This window comes from Quercus robur, chromosome 11 (assembly GCF_932294415.1).
Source record: "Quercus robur chromosome 11, dhQueRobu3.1, whole genome shotgun sequence".
In the NCBI taxonomy this organism is placed as follows: Eukaryota; Viridiplantae; Streptophyta; class Magnoliopsida; order Fagales; family Fagaceae; genus Quercus; species Quercus robur.
This window is the reverse complement of record NC_065544.1, coordinates 11272382-11293339: the sequence shown is the minus strand read 5'-3', so window position 1 is coordinate 11293339 and position 20958 is coordinate 11272382. Positions and strand designations below refer to the sequence as shown.

The 20958-nt window shown below is 36.1% G+C and overlaps 1 protein-coding gene and 1 long non-coding RNA gene across 4 annotated transcripts; both read left to right on the top strand.

Moving 5' to 3' along the window:
- Window positions 1-13344: 13344 nt before the first annotated feature.
- LOC126706230 (uncharacterized) lies at window positions 13345-14747 on the top strand. The gene is made up of 3 exons (XR_007648537.1): window positions 13345-13455; window positions 13635-13678; window positions 14498-14747. It is a non-coding gene; the product is annotated as an uncharacterized LOC126706230 (long non-coding RNA).
- A 1482-nt stretch (window positions 14748-16229) lies between these two features.
- Window positions 16230-18339, top strand: LOC126706229 (uncharacterized protein PHLOEM PROTEIN 2-LIKE A4-like). 3 transcript variants are annotated; one of them, XM_050405569.1, is made up of 4 exons: window positions 16230-16422; window positions 16575-16875; window positions 17611-17738; window positions 17839-18339. In XM_050405569.1, exons 1-4 carry the CDS (start codon window positions 16406-16408, stop codon window positions 18227-18229), a joined length of 837 nt encoding a protein of 278 aa, XP_050261526.1. In that variant the 5' UTR covers window positions 16230-16405; the 3' UTR covers window positions 18230-18339. The 3 variants fall into 3 exon arrangements, with proteins under 3 accessions (XP_050261526.1, XP_050261528.1, XP_050261527.1); XM_050405571.1 differs by having other exon boundaries at window positions 16245-16316; XM_050405570.1 differs by having other exon boundaries at window positions 16260-16422; window positions 17626-17738.
- The last annotated feature ends 2619 nt before the right edge of the window (window positions 18340-20958 follow it).

Here is a 20958-nt window from a genome sequence, read left to right as displayed (position 1 = left end):
TCTTTTGAGGCCAGGACGGCCTGGTAACACTCTCTTGCCAACACTTGGTCCCCTCTTATCTTTCCGACCCCCTGTTCTGTTGGAAACTTCACTTTAAGCAGTATGTGGAAGTGCCAGCTTTCCAGTGGTTGAAGGTAGGTCGTCCTATGATCACATTGTAGGACGAGGGTGAGTTTACCACCAAAAAGTTATGTTTGTTGGTTACCTAGAAGGTAAAAGATCCGGCTGTGACCATTAACATTACTACTCCACGGGGGTACACCTTGTCTCCACTTAAACTGATGAGGGGGGACTTAAAAGGAAGAAGTCTCTTCAGGTCTATTTTTAATTTCTGAAAGGCAGAAAGGTAGATAATGTCCGTCGAGCTCTCGTTGTCTACCGGAATCCTCCTGTGTTGAATCCCTCGATCATGATCATAATGACCAGTGGGTCATCATGAGGTTGCTTTATCCTTCTGATAGGCCACAAACTGAATGACCCCTTGTGATAGAAATTAATTAATTAATTAGCCAAGTTATTAATTAATCAATTTATCATGCAAATGTGTGATAGCACAAACAAATCACCAATAAAATAATTATGCAGTAGAAAATAAATAACACGGTGATTTGTTTATGAATGGGGAAAACCTAATGGCAAAACCCCACCGGGTGATTTTCAAGTCACCACTCCTGAAACTCCATTATTATCCCAACAAGCGGTTACAAGTAAAAGAATCTCAAGTACCTTACCAACCTATAGTTGAACCCTTACCCCAATACCCAATTGGACTTATTTTGTAGTGATAGTTCCCCTTTCTGATGCATGACTCCCAAGTACGTGACTAACCAATTGCATGGATCCTAGTACGCAACTTCAATCACCAACTAAGAAGATTGTTGGTTGCAAAGTTCTTCAGTTCATCCACACGATGAAGATCAAGAAGATGCTTGGTCACAAAACCCTACGGTGCACATACACAGCAACTTCTTCAAGAGAAAGAGAAGAACTAGGGCAAGAACTTCGTCTCTGGTCACAATTTGATTAAACAGAGTTTGCTCAATGCTTGTACAACTTGTAAACTATTTGACGGCCTTTAAAATAATCCTTTTATATGTCTAGGGTTAGGAGAAAAGAAAGCCCAAAGACATATTCACGGATCCCAAGAAAATCATATCAAAATTCTGAAATTCTTAAACCTCGACAGATAGTAAGTGTCGAGCAGCTGTTGAGCAAGTGTCGAGCACACGGGGCTTGAACAGCTTTCTTAAGCTCGATAGATGCAGCTATCGAGTTTTAATAAATTTGCACTATCAGCTTGTTTTCTTGGACAGACATGAAGGCTTCAACACTTGATCTTAAAACATGGTTTCTTGAAGTATTTAAACACATCCTAAATCTATCAAAATACAAGTAAAGTGCGTTTTGTCAAAGGATAAGCCAATTACATAAAATAGTGACATATGTTCCTAACAAGTGAAACACATATGTCCTAACAATCTCCCCCTTTGGTAATCCGTGACAAAACCACAACAAACAAATGAACATATGAGAGAAGTCATAAATCACTCAACTCATATTTACTTGTTGAATACAATAAAATCTATCCTAATACAATCTCTTGAAAAACTTTGCAAGAAGAGAGTTTTTGGGAAGTAGACTTTGACAACCTGTATTTCTGAAACACTTTAAACAAAACTTATCAAGGCATCTTTGTGTGAAACAGAAATAATAGATTGCATACAAGTAATAAGAAGCATGTGTATAAAGGGAGAAAAGAAACAACACATGAAGGGGTAGGTGAAAGAAAAACATACATCAATATATATAGGAGTAAAGTACAATTTATGTCTATAAATGGTCATAAGAGCTCATGTATAAGAATAATGTATCTAAAAAGAAAAAAAAAGAAAAGATACATAATATCCTCACTACATCCCTTAAAACATATCAACACTCCCCCTAACAAAATGGTCCTATACTAACTCTTCCCCTAAGAATGACTACTCTCATATCCAATACTACTTCCCCTTTTTGTCACGAGTGACAAAGGGTAAGAGTGTCAAGTAGACATCTCATCAGTAGAGCTAGCATCTCCATCAGCATCATCATCATCACCATCATTATCATCCTCATCCTTAGAATCAGAAGCCACGGGAGGAGGTGGTGGAGGAGAAGCCTCAGAAGCAAAACCACCCATGGACGCCTTTTGTGGAGCAATATGACCGACACGAACGTTCACCTAATACAACTCCGTAAAGAGTGTATCTAGGCAAGCATTTATGAGCTGCAGCTGCGCCATGATGTCTCCTAAAGTCACATCACTCGAAGAAGAGTAAGGAACGGATGTGGATGGAGCAGAATGGGATGGAGCTGAACGGGAGGGAGGAGCTGCTGAATCCGACTGCCTCGACCAAAATTGGGCCTCACTACGTTTAACAATAGCATAATCTATGGCACACATGACAACGAAATGGTCAGAAGAGGGAAAAGGAACAAAAAAGTGGCGTAAGATCCTCTTGATAGAGGAAGGAAAGATGAGCTTATCACGGGACGTCGAATTTAGATGAACAACTATAATAGAAAGAATGAAATGAGAAGAGAAGTCTATAGTAAGATGCTCAAGAAGAGATAGCAAAAATCGAGCACGAGGCTCTGTAATGGAGTTGTAGTGAGAGAGTGGATGCAAAACAAAGGTCATCACAATGTTTATGAATCTAGGACCTTTAGTAAAAGGTCTACATGGTCTGAACTGACGCTCACTACAAACAGAAGGGCGCTCACAGAAAGCAGACATGAGCTTATCCCTGGACATAGTCCTCAGACGTTCACAACTAGGATAGTCAGGAAACTCTATCCTAGGGACCCGAAGCACATCCACAACAAGTTGCGATGTGATAGGAATGCGCGTACCTGAACATGAGTGAAGGAAAGAGGTACTGAATGATCAATCCCGTGCATGTTGGAGTAAAACTCATGGATAAGCACGAGAGGACAGGTGACCGAGTCGTAACATAGTGACTCCCATCCTTGACTGTGAATGACAGTGGGATGGTTGGTGTCGGCAAAGTCCAATAGAATGACTTGGCATTCCGAATGAATGCCGCGTCTAGAAAAATTCTCTGAGAATGCCTTGAAGGCATCATCATCACGGAACCGAATATAAGACAGAGTAGGATCAGAGGAAGACGATGTCCCAAAACGAAGAGGGTTCTGAGACAGAGTAGATTTACGCTTAGGTGCCACAGACACGACTAATGTAAATAGAAAGAGAGGGAGAGAAAGAAAGACAATCAGAAAATTCCCAAGTAATTCAATTATAACAAGTATATTAAAAAGAGAGTATGTATGCATTGGAAATGCATGATCATGTGACATGCAAAAGAAATTTCATCATGGGCTAAGCCCAATCCAAACCTATTAGCACACAAACAGATAGAACACATCTAAATGCATGACAATACTATGATAATGCTAATGTGATGCAATGTATGAGGTTTTAAACTCATTTAAGTGAAAACCTAACCCAAAATTTCAATAATAACTCATCAATTTTGAAAAACCCCAAAATTTTTCAAAAACCCTAAAACCTAGGTTTCAAAACATGAAATGTATGAATATGAAAGGATTAGAAGCTTACCAAGAGAAGAAAAAACTTGAAAAAGCTTGAAGAAAGCTTGAGGAACAAAGATTGGAGTGAGATGAGATAGTTTGGGAGAGAGAACAGAGATGTATCGAGAGATAGATCAAATGAAATGAGGTTCAGATCGCACAGGGAGATTAAATAGTGCCTTAGTAAATCTCAACAGATGAAGGTGTTGAGAGGTGTCGAGACATCTGTCGAGGAAAGTATCGAGAAAAATGGTCTTCGAAAGATACAGGTGTCGAGGAACAAATCATCAGATGCAAGAATAGAAGCTCGATCAATCCACCAGGTGTCGAGAAGCTATTGAGGAGGAAGGAACATTCTCGATTGATCCACCAGGTGTCGAGAAGCAGTCGGGATTGCGATAAGAAAAAGCTGAAGAAGCTCGACAGGCAGCAAGGTATTGAGGAGGTGTCGAGCTAGCTTTTTAAAAGCAGTTTTTTGAGATGTGAAAAACACAGACATGAATGCAATCCAACATGCAACTCAACCAATGATCCAATCAATATATTAAGCTTTCAAAATCATCTCTCAATAAAAATTTTAAGCACATGGATCTTCAAACACACACACACACACACACACACACACACACACACACACACACTAAACAAGTCTAACCAATTTTATATTTCCAAAATAAGTCAAGATAGTTTAGTGAGCATACATTAACACATGTAAAATCTTGTGATGGCCAAATCACATTGTACCTGCACATGTATCAAGAACAACAAAGAATATTGTGTGTTGTATGTGAAAAACATCACAAGATTGCATAAGTGTATACATGTTATGACAATTTCAGATATGAGAAAATCACTTTAACTCACACACAATCATAACTACTTGATGGGGACTATCACCTTTGAGGTATATTCTATAACTCCCACATCTCCTAGAATACACGCTTGCAATCATTTTTAAAGTATTTTTGATCTTTTTGCTTTTGATTTTTCTTTGCATATATATATATTTTAAAGCATATCATGCATGGGCATATTAGAGAGAGAAAAGAAATACCCAATGATATTTGACATTCCAATTTTGCTATGCCTAAGCACACAAATGTCATTGACACTGCACTTTTACTATGTCGAAGCATATAGGTGTCATATTATGATTGGCAGGCAATAGTGGTAAGATAGTTATTAATGCCTTTCTCTTAGGATTTTTAGTCCTTCCCGTCAAAAAGAGTGATACAAGTGTTAAGTACAAGAGATAACTTAATCTTACTCATCATTAACAAGAGCCGCAAAGCTCACTTGCTTAGTTGTACATAGAGATGCTCATCTAAGTTACAAATGATACAAAGTTTAGAAAACTTTGTTTCAATGGCCATCCAAGATACACAAGTACCAATGTACACAAAACACACATTGTTTTTGTGTTTTTCTGATTTTTCAATTTTTTTTTAAAATTTTTATATGAAAAACAAAACAAAGAAAAACTGAAAAATAACCAAACAAAAACATATTAAACAACCAAAGTATAAAAACTAGACTGACTCAAAACTTAAAAGCAAAATACATAAGTAATGCATACACAAAAACAAGAAAAGAGAGAGTAAAAGAGAAAAGTGATAGAATCACTTGGAGTCCTTTTCCTTCCACACCCTTGAAGAATCTTTCCTTTGATTATACCCTTGAATCGACGATGAGGGGGAAGAATTAAAACCGTTCAAGTTTGAAAGGAACATGAGGGCTTTGAGAAAATCTCCAAGGGGAGCAAGAGAGGATTGAAACTGATTCTAGTTCCCAGATGCTATCATGTCATTGCTCTATTGAGTGGCAAGCCACTTGTAGCAATTTGGCCGAGTATGACCGGCAACTCCACAATGATGATAGAGATGCTGCTTTTTTCTTTTAGGCTTTTGAGAGTTAGCCTTCTTAGCCCTAGGGTTTTTAACATCTTTCTTCTCAAGCTTAGGGGGTGCTCCTAAGATATATTACCCTTGTCTATGTTCTCACTAGCTAATTCAATTTTAATCTCATTGTTCTCAATTTTAACATTATTAGTAGGAGGAACAAAAACAGTAGTACTAGAAGAAGCAATATTAGAGGAAGAGAGACCATACCCTAAGCCTGTTCGATTTGAAGCAGATTTCTGAATGCTAAGCATCTCGTCAGGCTTTGCGCTTGAAGTCCTTTCCAATTGAGATCTAACTTGAAACAGCTCTGCTTTAAGCTTCTTGGTCTTCTCAGCCAAGAAATAGTTCTCAAACCTCAGTGCTCCAATAGTTTGATTAGCCTCATCAAACTTTGTGGAAAGCTCCTCACGGTCAAGTTCCATATCACTGATCTTCTTGGTGGTTAGTCTATACAGGTTCTCATGCTTCTCAGAAAGCTTGTACAGTTTTTCATAGGATGTATGAATGTCATCTTGATCATCCATCTTTCAAACTTTGATTCTACCAATTCCTCTTCTTCAACCACATCTTCGACAATCCTATCAGTAGGATTAACAATGGCTGTGAAGGCATTTAAGATTTCGTCATCCTCATTGTCGGAATCATCCTTAGGCTTGATGTCACTCAAGGTAATAGCAAGTGCCTTGCTCTTCCCGATGCTCTTAAGATATGTAGGACACTCATGTTTCATGTGACCGAAGCCTTAACACCCAAAGTACTTAAGTCCTGCAGGAACAGTGTACTGACCACCTTCCTTAGCATCCTTCTTCCCTTTGTCTTGGCCTTTAAACTGAGAAGAACTGGATTGCCTGCGGTCCTTGTCGAAACCCTTTCCATTTGCGTTCTTCATAAACTTCTTGAATTGCCTGGTGATGTAGGACTTCGTCTTGGAATCTTCATCATCAGAAGACTCATCTGTCTCACTGCTCTTGGCCTTCAGTGCCATGCTCTTGCCTTTACCCGTCTTGCCAATCCTTGTCAATCCTAGCTTGTAGGTCTGCAGGTTTCCAACCAGCTCAATCAAAGGAATCTTATCAATATCCTTTGATTCCTTTATTGCCGTGATCTTGGCATGGAATCTCTCGGGTGGAGATCTGAGCACCTTCCTTACAATCTTGGGTTTAAGAATGGTTTCCCCAAGATTGAAGGCTGAGTTCACTGTATCCTTTAGCTTGGCATAGAACTCATCGAATAACTCATCCTCCTCCATTTTTATCTCTTCAAAGCTTGTAGTGAGCCTCTAAAACTTTGAATCTTTGACAGCCTTTGTACCCTCATAGGTTATTTGGAGGATGGTCTAAGTCTCCTTGGCAGTTTCAGTTGAGGATATCTTCTTGAACTCCTCACTGGTGACTGCACTGAACAACGCATTCAATGCTCTGCTGTTGAAGTTTGCCGCCTTAATCTTGGCATCATCCCAGTCGGCTAGTGCTTTTGTAGGCTTAGTCCAGCCTATCTCCACAACTTACCACACTTTCTCATCTAAAGACCGCAAGAAAGCTCTTATGCATACTTTCCAGTATGCATAGTTAGTGTCATCAAATAAAGGAGGTATGATTAATGGCTGTCCTCTATCCATGACAAATAGGGGTCAATGGATCAACACAGCAAAGATTAAACCCTAATCAGAGTGTGCCTGCTCTGATATCACTTGATAAGCCATAAACTGAATGACCCCTTATGATAGAAATTAATTAATTAATTAGTCAAGTTATTAATTAATCAATTTATCATGCAAACGCGTGGTAGCACAAACAAATCACCAATAAACTAATTATGCATCGAAAAATAAATAACACAGTGATTTGTTTACGAATGGGGAAAACCTAACGGCAAAAACCTTATCGGGTGATTTTCAGGCCATCACTCCTGAAACTCCACTATTATCACAACAAGCGGTTATAAGTAAAAGAATCCCAAGTACCTTACCAACCTACAGTAATACCCAATTGGACTTATTCTGTAGTGACAGTTCCCCTTTCTGATGCACGACTCCCAAGTACGTGACTAACCAATTGTGCGGATCTCAATACACGACTTCAATCACCAACTAAGAAGATTGTCGGTCACAAAGTTCTTCAGTTCATCCACAAGATGAAGATCAAGAAGATGCTTGGTCACAAAACCCTACGGTGCACATACACAGCAACTTCTTCAAGAGAAAGAGATGAACTAGGGCAAGAACTTCGTCTCCGGTCACAATTTGCTTAAACAGAGTTTGCTCAATGCTTGTACAACTTGTGAACTATTTGACGGCCCCTTAAAACAATACTTTTATATGTCTAGGGTTAGGAGAAAAGAAAGCCCAAAGACATTCACGGATCCCAAGAAAATCAGATCAGAATTCTGAAATTCTTAAACCTCAACAGATAGTAGATGTCGAGCAGCTGTCGAGCAGGTGTCGATCACACGGGGCTTGAACAGCTTTCTTAAGCTCGATAGATGTAGCTGTCGAGCCAGCTGTCGAGCCAGCTGTCGAGCTTTAATAAATTTGCACTATCAGCTTGTTTTCTTAGACAGACATGAAGGCTTCAACACTTGATCTTGAAGTATGGTTTCTTGAAGTATTTAAACACATTCTAAATCTAACCAAATACAAGTAAAGTGCATTTTGTCAAAGGATAAGCCATTTACATAAAATAGTGACATATGTTCCTAACAAGTGTAACACATATGTCCTAACACCCTTTGATATCTTCTTCTGAGAATTACATGTATTGGTTTGTCTGTCTTTGCTTCAAGGGAGGCAGGCTATGGACACTATTCCACCTACCATTGGTATGACTTCTTGAGGGATTTGACCAACCCACCTATGGATGGTCCTCCTGTGATGGTTTTTATTTCCCCTATTGTACTCAGTGGACGAGGTGGTAGGTGGTCCTCATCTCTTTGAGAGCCTTTGTGTTGGTTCTTCTGGCCACCCCTGTACCTACTGGATTCTCCCCTTTTCATGTACTACTGTAATTTCCCTTTCTGTATAAGTTCGTCTATTTCCTCCTTCAAATCTCGACAATCCTTTGTGTGATGCCCGCAGTCTTTGTGAAAACGGCAGTATTTCCTCTTGTTGCGCACACTTGGCGACGAGTGGAGTGGCCTGGGCCATTTAAGATACTGTTCGTCCTTAATCTCCATCAAAATCTAGTCAATGGGCATCACTAAAGGCGTGAACTTCAATGGTCAAGGATTTTTGTCATCTCTTCATCTATTTCCTTCGACATTTTGACGGTCTACTTGATCCCTTTTTCGTCCTCTTTGGTCGTCTTCTTTTTCTTTCTTCTTCTCCTTGGGTTTCTCTACTTCCTCTATAGCTGCCAAGGCGTCCTCAGCGTTCATGTACTTCTATGCCTTCAAAAGCATTTCTGCCATCGTCTTGGGGGGATCTTTCACCAGAGATACCACAAATTCTCTGGACTTTAATCCAGTCTTAAAGGTCGTAAGTTGTACCTTATTGTCTGCTTTGTCCACCTCTAGAATTCCTCGAGTGAAGCGCGTTAAATAGGACCTCAAAGTTTCTTTTTTTCCCTGCTTGATGGTGAGCAAATGGTCAGCTGGACTTTTTGGACGTTACCCCTTTGTTGGAGTCCTAGCGTTGTCTTGAATGTATTGAGGTGATCCAGTGGGTCTTTTAGACCGTCAAAGGGCTCGAGCTAGGGCAGTCGGAACTTGGATAGCACTGAGCATTCCTGAACTGCTAAGGTGAAAGGTGATTTCGTCTTTCTAACTATTCTGTCCAAATTTTGATCCGTCATTCCCTTGATAGCATTTCTTAGCTCCTTCATCTCCTTTCTCATCTCCCTAAGAAAATCTGAGTTTGCTTCATCTGGAGTGCTAGTCCGTCTCCTGTGACTGTCTCTATCATCATCTCTATTGATTTCTGTGCGGTTATCTTCTTGTTGCAACTGCTACCTCATCTCCTAGTTTTGCCTAGTAAGTTCTTCCACAGTGGCAACGAGTGACTGGATTTGTAGGGCTAATGCAGCAGGATCTTGGCCAACATTGGATTCCATCTGAACCTACGAGTTGAATGGAACAATACCCTTGAACTAGGTGCTGAAGAGTAGTCATCCCCACAGACGGCGCCAAATTGATGATGCTCGAGATCATCAACTAGATCGCTCGTCCAGAATGGAATCGTCCTATGTTAACCCGACCCTGAAGAAATAGTTTGTGAAAGGAAGAGGAAGGGGTCACCGGTGTGGTGCATGCTAATCTGCAAGCGCACAAAATCGTAACAAGTAGTAAAGTGTTTTTAGAAAACGAATGTCAAACCCACAGGGATTAACTATGTTATTGAATATTGAAATTCACTAAATTAATTACTATTTGGAAAATCGAAAATAAATGGAATGTTCTACTATCTGAATTAAATTAAACTATTTAATAAAAATAAATCTACAAATAAAAAGAATTAACAAAGCGTAAAAATCTAACAATGTAAAAATATAATAAGCATGGATCTAGAGCAGTTGATTTCACCTAACAAATCCCACACAATTTATTCTTCCTAATTATTAAATTCTAATAATCTCCCGTTGATGATTAAAAATTCCTTAAGTATTCAATATCTTCTCTCGAATAATATCAAAAATATCTTCAAATAACAATTCCATATCTCTATGTGAATTTAATTAATTGGAGACTCATTAGGTACTTTGAATTTTCTAAAAGATCACACTAATCACGGTAAAGCATCTCTACTTTCACTCAACTAATGATGTATAATTCTAGAACTAAAATAACAAATCACCTCTCGGTCTCATTGTCATTCAATTAATGATCAATCAGTAATTCGTAAAAAGAAATATTAAGCATTAAGAATAAGAATTAAACACTCAATCATGGAAATATTAAAAATAAAATAACTCAGAATATAAATTGTGTGTTCATTGCTAGACTACATCAATGCTCTAGAAAATAAAATTTAGTTCATAATAAAATTGAAAAGAAAACAAATAAAACTTATGTCTTTCATGGGAATTGGTTGATCAACATGAAGCGGTGCCCCTTTGTCCTCAGAAAGACTCCACAGAAAATTCTTCAAATGCAGCACACCCTTTTCCTCTCAGGTTTTATTTATTTATTTTTTTCCCCCCTACCTAAAGAGCCTTTAAATAGGTCAAGGAATCCTATTTCCGTTTGGAGAAAATCCCAGATTTTTAAGCTTCACTTAACCGACTATTTTGGCCCATTTAACTTCAGAATTCGGACTTTTGGTAAACTACAAAGTTGTAACCCTTTAAGTTAACTTTCCAGCCCAACTTGAATCATCTCGATTGGACATCTGAACCCAAAGTTATGCTGAAAATACTAACTGATGTGCAAGCTGGAATCCTAATCCGAATTGGACTTGGATTTGGTGCAAATTTCCTTTGATTCCTTGCTCCAGTTGGACTTGAATTTAATTGGGTTGGTCTTCTCTTGAATTCATAACTGGCTGGATGTAAGTTGGCTTGATTCAATTGGCCTAGCCCCACTTTGCATGTAAAGCCTATGTAGATTAATCTGAAATCTTCTCATTCCTTCAAAGCACAAATAAATAGATAAATATAAATAAAAATCAAATCAAATCAAAAGAAATAAAAGGAAAACTAGCAATTTTAATAAATAAGAGGATAATAAAAATCATGTAAAAATTACACTTATCACCTACCACAGAACCTTCAATGTTAAAGTTAGAATAGCTAGAATAGAAATAATAATAGCAGAATATCAATCACTATGTGTTTAGAGTTTTTGTACCTTTTTTAGGCCTTATGAATGGGTATATATATAGGTGCTTCCTTCTTCCTTCTAGCCATCAGATCTATCTTAATGGTGACATTATTCCCGAATATGTAACGTCCTTGAGGGGCGTTAATGGGGAGATATCTTCTTAACGGTATGGAGGCTCATTAGTGCTTTCGTAACGCTTCGTCATTGATCGTGTGATGATGGCCTCGTCCTCGCCAGGTGGTCACCTGGGGTGAGGCGAAGCCTAGTGTGGACTTCGTCCATTGCTTCCTCTGTGGACAAAAGTAATATGATCGGGACTATCATAGTATTCTCTTTTCTTTCAAAATTGTGGACTTCGTCATTCCACATGTGAGATGAAGAAGCAGCATATCCCCCATCTAGAGTATTTATTAATTTTTCTTTGGTTCAGAAAAATATATTGTTATATGGTATTCTTTTTGTTTTTTCCACAAAAAAGTGGATTTCGTCATTCCACTAGGAAGCATTATTGATTCATTTTTCTTTAGTTAAGGAAAAAAAAAAAATAAATAAAGTGGTAACTGCATTAATATTCTCAACGAGCCATGTCAATTGTCAACTTCTTTCTTAAAAATAAAGAATTGGTATTGGTAAGTGCATTACCATGTACGTAATTTTTTAAAAAATAATAAAAAATTGTGAGGGTAAATTTCAACATGCTCTGATGCTCTTCGACCAAAGTCTTATCCTAAAGCATTTTTTTTTTTTTTTTTTTCCTGAGAATCGTCTTGTCGTATTGGAGTTGGCGTGTCATTGTAAGTGTGTGTTTCCATAAATAAAATAAAAGAAAATAAAAAAGAAAAGAAAAAAAGAATCGTCTTATCCTATATGGTTGGAAGTACATAAAGAAATATGAGTAGAGCGAGGCTAGGAGAACACAATTCTCTGCATTTGTTAATATTTTATTTTAATATTTGTTTATATTCTTTCTCTATTCCATATTTGGAGCAGTGGTAGATTTGAATTGTGTTGGGGTCCTATGCATGAGATTAGGATTTGACACTAATATATTTAGTAATTGTTAGAAGACTTAAAATTTATGAACTTTTCTGTTCATTGTAATTTTTTAAGAAATTTCTTTTAGCTGCTAAGTTATTGGAGATTGATTTTCAATGGACTGTCAGCTATTGGAGTTGTTTTTTTCAGAAAAGTCTTTGAAGTTTTATTTGTCATTGAATTATTATTATTTTTTAAATAATTATTGAATTATTTTGGGATGGCTTTGACCACTTACATGGTAAAGTTTTTATGGGTATCATTGTCACATGTCTAGTTCATATATTTTGTTCGGGACTTGACAGTTTTGGCCATGCACATTAATGTGATATTGCCGAATTTGAGGTTTAATGTGCCCAGGTTGTTATTGCATGCAACTATGGGAGTATACTCCCAGCATACTCTGGGATTATATTCCTGGAGCACACAATAATTTTTCAGTGTACCCCAAAAATTATGCCATTGTTTTAACACTCCGGTGTATGTTACAATTTATGATTCATATTCAAAGATAAGTCAATAGATTAGGTAGATAAATATATCTAATCTGATTAAAATACAGAGGACGCATGATGGGAGTGGGTAAAAGTTAGGCAAAGGAATTTTTTAGGTTAAAAATTGAATCCCACGGGCCACAAGGAATTACATAGTGGTGCGAGATTACTTCTCTTCCAAGTGTAAGTTAAGCCATCTTCCTGAAAATTATTCAGAAAAACTAGTACAATACTGCCTCTATCCTTCTTTTCTTTTATTATTATTATTATTATTATTTTAATGCAAAATAGAATTTCTATTCTAACCTAATCTAGGTATATATTAATTTGTGTGAAGGTTCCTTTTGAAGACTTGAATCTCAAACCTTACCCTTCATGCCTCACAAGTATTTATACTGGTAAAATGTCAATTACACCAATGATGTGTAGTGGTTGCCTCAATCTTTTGTTTCCTACAAAATCTTAAAAATTTAGTAGATAAGAAAAAACTCTCAAGTAAATTAATGATTTTAACGCAGCCTTAAAGCTCATGGAGGCTGGAGTACTCTTGGACAAAAAAGTTCCTCCTCTCCCCCCTCTCACTCTGTCGCTCTGGCCACACTTACCAAAATACAAACGAAACTACCCTTCTGATGAAAGTACCCATTTGGAAGCTAAACCGCCAATGATGCTGATGCCCACAGGTAGATACTTTAGTAATTGAGCAAACTTTCAGTAACTTCAAATTTCTGTATTCTTTTATATGTTTGTTGACTGCTAGTATTACCATACTTTGTTGACTGCTAATCACTTGGAGTTTTACTAGAATGTTGAATGCGTTTTCTTTTTTCCTAGCTTTAATAATATGCATGTAAATTATCAGTTGATAGCAGTATAATGTTTATCAAGAAGAGGAGCTTGATGGAGGTGATCAGGGGCGGAGCCAGGAATTTTTGTTTGGGGGGGCCAAGTTGCAACATTAATATATTTATCAAGACAACCCCATACACACACATAAATACACATGCTTTTTTTTATTATATACACAAACTTTTTTATTTGATAAGTTATATTTATACACACACCCAACAAAAAAAGAGCTTAATATTTTCAATCAAAATTATGTTTGATGGCTATCTTTCATAAAATTAATAAAATACATTTTCACAATTTTCATAGTGAAATTCTTAAAAAGTTTCATTTTCTATTAAATTATCAAATTTTATACTAATGTAAGTAAAATTATTCAATTGAACTAATGTAATTTTCAAAAACAAGAATGATCCAAAACTTGGAAGAACAAATTAGGCTCCAAACATATTTAAAACTATTTTACTTTGACCCATTATGTGGCAACTAAAGAGACATTTCATATGTAGTTTTAGTGACAATAATTTTTTAATGAGTCAATGACTTGTTAATCGCCACATAACAGGTTGAAAAAGATAAATTCAAACATGTTTGGTGTCAAACTTTTTCAAATATTTAACAAATATAAAATCACATTTTACAATAAAAAATAAAATTGCAAAAAATAAAGTTGTCTCTATAACTATTAAACCAGTTATTTTTTTTAAAGCATCATAGGACTAATTCAAATACTTAGGGTGGGCCAACTCTTATTTTTGCAGACTAAATTTTGAAAACATTAAAATAATTATATATATATATATATATTTAAAAAATTTTCAAAATTTTGGGGGGGCCATGGCCCCCCCACCCTTCAACATGGCTCCGCCCATGGAGGTGATTCCTCCAAGTTGGAGGAATATGTGGACAGAATGGCAGCTACGAGTGTTGGTTCTATTTAGCCTCTCTACCCAAATAATTCTCGTCGTTCTGGGCAAGCGCAGAAAGCGTGTTTCGGGATCTTGGATCAGATTTACTGTTTGGTTAGCCTACTTACTCGCTGACTCAATAGCATTAATGGCTGCTGTCATAATCTCAAATGAACTAGGAGGTGTTTACGATGCCAATGGTTTAGTTGATCCAAAGCATGAGCTCGTAGTATTTTGGGCACCCATTTTGCTATTGCACTTGGGTGGCACTGATACCATTTACACTGAGGTCGGAGACTTCATTGAAGAACATACTGGCGAATCAGTTGAACACATTGAACTAAAGGAAGCTTCAAAGAAATTGAGTAAAGTGAAATCCGAGGTCATGCTAACAGTTGGAGGAAGAGACAGAAGTAGAAGGGATAGAAGCAATAATGTGATATTCCATGCATGTAGGCTTGTTTCAGCATTGGGCGAAGATGAGAAGAAATGGGAACTAATTAAAAATGTTTGGCTAGAAATGTTGGGTCATGCTGCTAGCCAATGTGAAGGAAGACTTCATGCTCAACAACTTAGACGACGAGGGGAGCTACTCACTCATGTATGGCTTCTCATGGCACGTTTTGGCTTAAGTGATCACTTCCAGAAATCACGTAGCCGTGTAATAGTTGAAACTATTATAAGATAGGCTAAAAAATATTATTATTGTCTTTGTTTGTACTAACTAGTTGATGTCATGTGTAATGCACAGTACATTTTAAACTATTTTATATGAAATTATATTATGTTCCATGTATAATTCTTATTGTGTGTTATTAAATTTCGGTTATCAACTTCAATTATATAACATAACATGTCATTAAAAAGAGAAGACAATCAAGAATATGAAGCAATTGCTAGACTTAATTGATAAATATTTAATACTTTTTATCAATTTAAACATACAATTATATTTCATATTCTTGATTACGTGGAATCAAATTTACTTTTATCTTTTGTTGCACTATATTTTCAAAACAACTCAATATGAGCGAAAATATCATATTACTAATCAATCATTTCTTTATAAATTTTATCAATATAATAATAAAATTTATTTTACATAAATAATTAGTGTGCCACATATAAGTAACTAGTATATGGAAATAAATGCACTTACCTTATTAACACTATATGATTACATAGCATAAATTTAGACTACTATACTTCAGCGTGTCTTTGACAAAAAATTTGATAAATAAACATATTTTTTTATAAAGGAAGGGATTTACATCTCCATCATTTAAAATCCCATCATTTATGAATTTCTTTGTTTGGCAAGAAATATTTACAAATGATGGGATTTTAATCAAAGTAATCAAATCCTCTATCATTGATGAATTTTGATCTTCATTTTAACGAGCTGGTCCTACTAGTGGAAGAGATGATTAATACTCTAGCAATAGGATTCAAAGACTGAAGTTTGGGACAATACTTACATGCTTTCAGAGTAGTATCCCGGCTCTCGCAAAGAGGATGGGCCCAAGGTGGGCCCCACATGCCTTTTGTAAGAGGCCAGAGCGTTTTTTTTTTTTTTTTGGAAAAACAAGAGGCCAGAGCGTTGTATGTAAGTTATTGTTGGTTAACTTCCTTTTTTTCTTTTTTCTTTTTTTTTTTTTGACTTGCACAGCACTGTAAAAGGTTTTAAGCTTGGCACCGCCAGTGCTGCGGGCCATACTCACCAAATAAAAACAGCTCATTTCCTTAATGAATCCCTGACGACCATAAACAACTTAGTCTCCCCCCAGGTCTTCTCTCTCTCTCTCTCTCTCTCTCTCTCTCTGTGAAAACAGATTCTGGAGGAAATACTCAAGACTTGCTATATATACTAACGACAATGAACCAGATAAGAGTGTATGATATTTATTACTGTTGTACCTTTCTTTTTCGCTTTTTGATCCATGAAAGTGTGCTTATGATTTGGTGGTTTTTTTCTTTATGTGAAGTTGAGTTTTGCTCTTTATTTCATTCATTTTCTTTCTTTGGTTGCCTTTTTGGGTGGTTAGTGAGGCACCGGATTGGCAGGTTGCAGAGATCCAACAAGTAGAACAAACCAGCAGTGATGAGACAAACTCAGTCGAGGAAATGGAAATGGAAACCGATGAAATCAAACAAGTTGAACAAAATAGAGAGGCAAACCCAGTCAAGGGAAATGAACTCACAACAAAGAGAGGAACAAAGCCCCCACTTAATTTCCGGGCAATTTTGACAGACAAAAAAATACCTATGGACAGATTCGACAAGTCTTCCCCTGACGAGCTGTGTAAACAGCTCTATGCTGGAGTGTTCTTAGAGCCGAATGCACTGGCAAGTTCTCTATCGATTTCCCCTGATCTTATATACATAGATGGAACATTATCATATAATCAGTACATATTTCATAGTCATTCTCTGTAATATTAAAATATATTTATTATCCAACCCTTATCTGCGAAATCCAAAATAATGCACCAATATTTAATATGTTTGCATTATATGTTTCATAAATAGTTGCTAGAAGATAGTTCATTCTTTTATCTGTGTTCTTCTTTGGTTTAATCATTTTTGTTAAAAAAAAAATATAAAATTGAATCCCAAATAATAATTTCTGCTTCTTTAAAAATATAGTTTTCTCAAAAATAATTTATAGTAAATTTATGGAAAATTTTTATTTAAGAAAATTAAAAACAAAACAAAACAACATCATTTTGGGCTAACATGAGGACTTAATTGGATAAATTTAAAAATTAGAAAACTTAATTAAACAAAATTGAAGTTACAGATCTTAATTGAATTTTAGGTAATATTGAAAGGTTGAATTTGTAATTTGGCCTTATTTTTGTGTGTAGGACTTTTGTAAAAGTAAGAGGTCTATTGGCAATGATTAGCTTAAAAAATTAACGGCAATGATCTAATGTTACTATGGTTTTAGGATTTTTATTTCTTGAAAGAATGGTTTTAGAAATCACATCTTATAAATAGAAAAGTAACCTATTATTATTATTTTTGTTACAGTTATTTTTTGTTTTCCCATTATTATGCGTTTCATGTTCGTATTCATAGTTCATACCACTGCAGAAGTATTATGTTGACGAGAAGTTAAACAAGAATTGCTTCGTAGTGTTTGCCAAAAAACTGTCTATCAGTTGGATTGATCAGTATTGGGGATGGATCGAAGAGAAAGATACAAGGTATGTTAAGACCTTCAAATATATATACGGAGATATTGGTAGTTCTAGCACAATTTTTTTTTAATTTAATATTCTTTTTTAATCTTACTTGGCTTTACAGCGGTGAAGTCATTGAAGTGGCAAAGCTCAAAGAACTAGGAGTGTGTTGGTTAAACATTGAAGGGAAGATTCGTACAATTGATCTCTCACCTGGAACTGAGTATGAAGTTGTGTTTGTCGTAAAGATGAATGGTTATCAGAAAACGTGGAAGAACTCAGTGGCTCTTACGATAATTCTCCCAAGTTCGAAAAGTCTAACTCGCTCAGAAAATTTAAGTGGAAAACCCGTAGGAATTTGGATTGACGTCAAGGTGGGTGAATTTAGAATGACACCAGAAAATGTTGGAGAGATTACATTCAAACTGGGTGAATATTCTCCAGTATGGAAGAAAGGGCTTGTTCTGAAATGTGCCATCATTCGACCGAAGAACGACCAGGCACTTGGATGTTAAGCTTTATCTATCTATCTAGAGTGGAGAATGTGTGCTCATGTGTAATAAATAAGTAACTTTTATATAAAGGTCAATAATCCGTGCAATCTACGGAAACGTTTAATCTTTTCTGTTGAGAGATTTGTAATTTAGTGATTTGCATTGTCCACTCTCCATCACGAGAAGAACCGTAATTAAAATTCCCTGTGCTTGTTTGTTTGGTCATCTTATCAATTTCATATTACACCTCCATCTATGGACGGAAGGATGGAACAAAAGACACCACATTATTTTATGGACAAAGTTTAGCTACAAAATTAGTTGTAACTTTAGACTATAAACTTATTTAATATCTTTTTATTGAAGGTGAATTTTAACAAATTCACCATTAGATTACATATTCTTCTTATATCCTCCATACTTGCAAAGTTTCAAGAAAATTAAAGATCAATAGCTATGTCATCAATAAATTTTTTAAAGGTGAAAAACTCATTTTCATTCCTACGTTTTCATGTGATTCCCACTTTGGTCCTTATCTTTTTTTTTTTCACCGCTTTTAGTCTCTATCCTGAAAAACGCATCTCGTTTTAGTCATTTCCATCAGTACCCTAATGGCTCCATCCTTACCCTAATGGCTCCATCCTACGTGGCAGACGGAACTATTAAAATAATAGTAATAAATTTTATTTTGGCATTAAAAAATGTCACGTCAACATTTAAATTAAAAAAAATTAATTTATTAATTTTAACTAAATAAAAAAAATTAAAAACATAATTTTTTTTTTACTGAAACGGTAGAAAATTAAAAACAGGATTAAAAATAAAAAAATCACATAAATGGAGATCTAAGTATGTCTTGAACAAGAACAACAATAAGACAAACCCAGATCTAAGATCACAAACCTAAAAATTAAAATCCAAAAATTAAAAACCTCAAAGTATCAAATCAATCCAAAAATACAACAAAACCAATGAAAAAAAAAAAAAAAAAATCTCAAACTCAGAAAAACCCATCCCAAGCAAGTTGAACCCAGCAAACCCACCTCAAGCAAACCCAGATCCGGTGGCCATGCTCCCCACCGACGAGCTCTTCTCCGACGGAAAGCTCGTTCCACTATGGCTCTCATTGGTCAAACCTCAAGTCAACGACGCCACCATTGGATAGCTAATCGGCAAGGGAGTCGACTAAGGGCCTCGATCAACACATAACAGAGTTTTGACCGGATCGAATCATCCGGATCTTTTTCTCTTTTGCAACATGGATATAGCATCGGATCCTCCGACGGATCTTCTACTCTTCTTTTGCAACGCGAACCAAAAGAATGGGTTGTGTTCGCCAACCAAAAACATGAGAGAGCACATCCACTTGAAAATCGCAGAGCCCATCCACTTGAAAACCATTGGCCCATCGTGAACCCATTAGCTCGACCAGATCAGGTCCAAGGCGGTGGCATGGCGCTGGTGAGTTCTCTTTCTCTCCCTCTTTCGCATTTGGCTTTTGTCGTTGGTCTTGGATTTTTTTTGGGGGGGGGGGGGGGGTTTGTTGATTGTGTTGTTAGGAGTGGGCCACGGTGTTTGTTTTAAATTCGTGGGTTTCATGGGTTAATTTTTGTTGGGTTGTGGTTCCAATTTGGGTTAGGGTGGCAATGGTGGTGGTTGGTGGTTCCGATCTGGGTTTGGTTCTTCATATGCGGTTTGGCTTGTGATTTATTGGTGGGTTTGGTCACTGTGATTGTCCTTGGGTTCGTGGATTGCTTCAGACGTGGCGGTTGATGGGTTTTTTTATGTTTGAGATTTTTTTTTTTTGGATTGTTTGTGTTGTATTTTTGGATTGATTTGGTACTTTGGCGCTTTAGGATTTGATGATTTTGCTCGGTTTGAGAAAATGGTGATTTTGAAATTTTTAATTTTTGGATTTTAATTTTTGGGATTGTGTTCTTAGATCTGAGTTTGTGTTCTTGTTCAAGACATACTTAGATCTCCATTTATGTGATTTTTGATTTTTAATCCTGTTTTTAATTTTCTACCATTTCAGTCAAAAAAAATTTTGTTTTTAATTTTTTTATTTAGTTAAAATTAATAAATTAATTTTTTTAATTTAAATGCTGACGGGGCATTTTTTTTAATGTCAAAATAAAAATTTTTATTATTATTTTAACAGTTCCATCTGTCACGTAGGATGGAGCCATTAGGGTACTAATGGAAAGGACTAAAATGAGACGTGTTTTCCAAGATAGAGACTAAAAGCGGTGGAAAAAAAAGATAGGGACCAAAGTGGGAATCGCGTGAAAATATAAGGACGAAAATTAGTTTTTCGCCTTTTTTAAATTGCAAGTTCTTGTAATTTAAAATTATGCACAAAATATAAGCTTATAAATCATATAGTAAATAATATCCGATTGACACAAAATTTAAAATGTGTATTAAGAGCGTAAAAAATATGCAATTCAACGGTTAAATTTTCAAAATATGTTGTAATATTTATTTTATTGAGTGAGTTTGTAGCCTTCAGTTACAACTAATTTTGTAGCTAAACTGTGTCCTTTTGTTCTCATCCAAAAAAAAGTGTTTCTTTGTATTTCAACCTTTTGTCTCTATTCGCTCTAACTTTCTCACTTTTTTTTTTTTTTTTTTCAAAATCAGGAACAGAGTTTCATCAAAACAAAAACCATGGGGTGTGTGTCTTCCAATTTGCTCAACCATGATGAAGAGTAAAAGCTTGATAGTCTAAATGCTAGAGCTTATTTAGA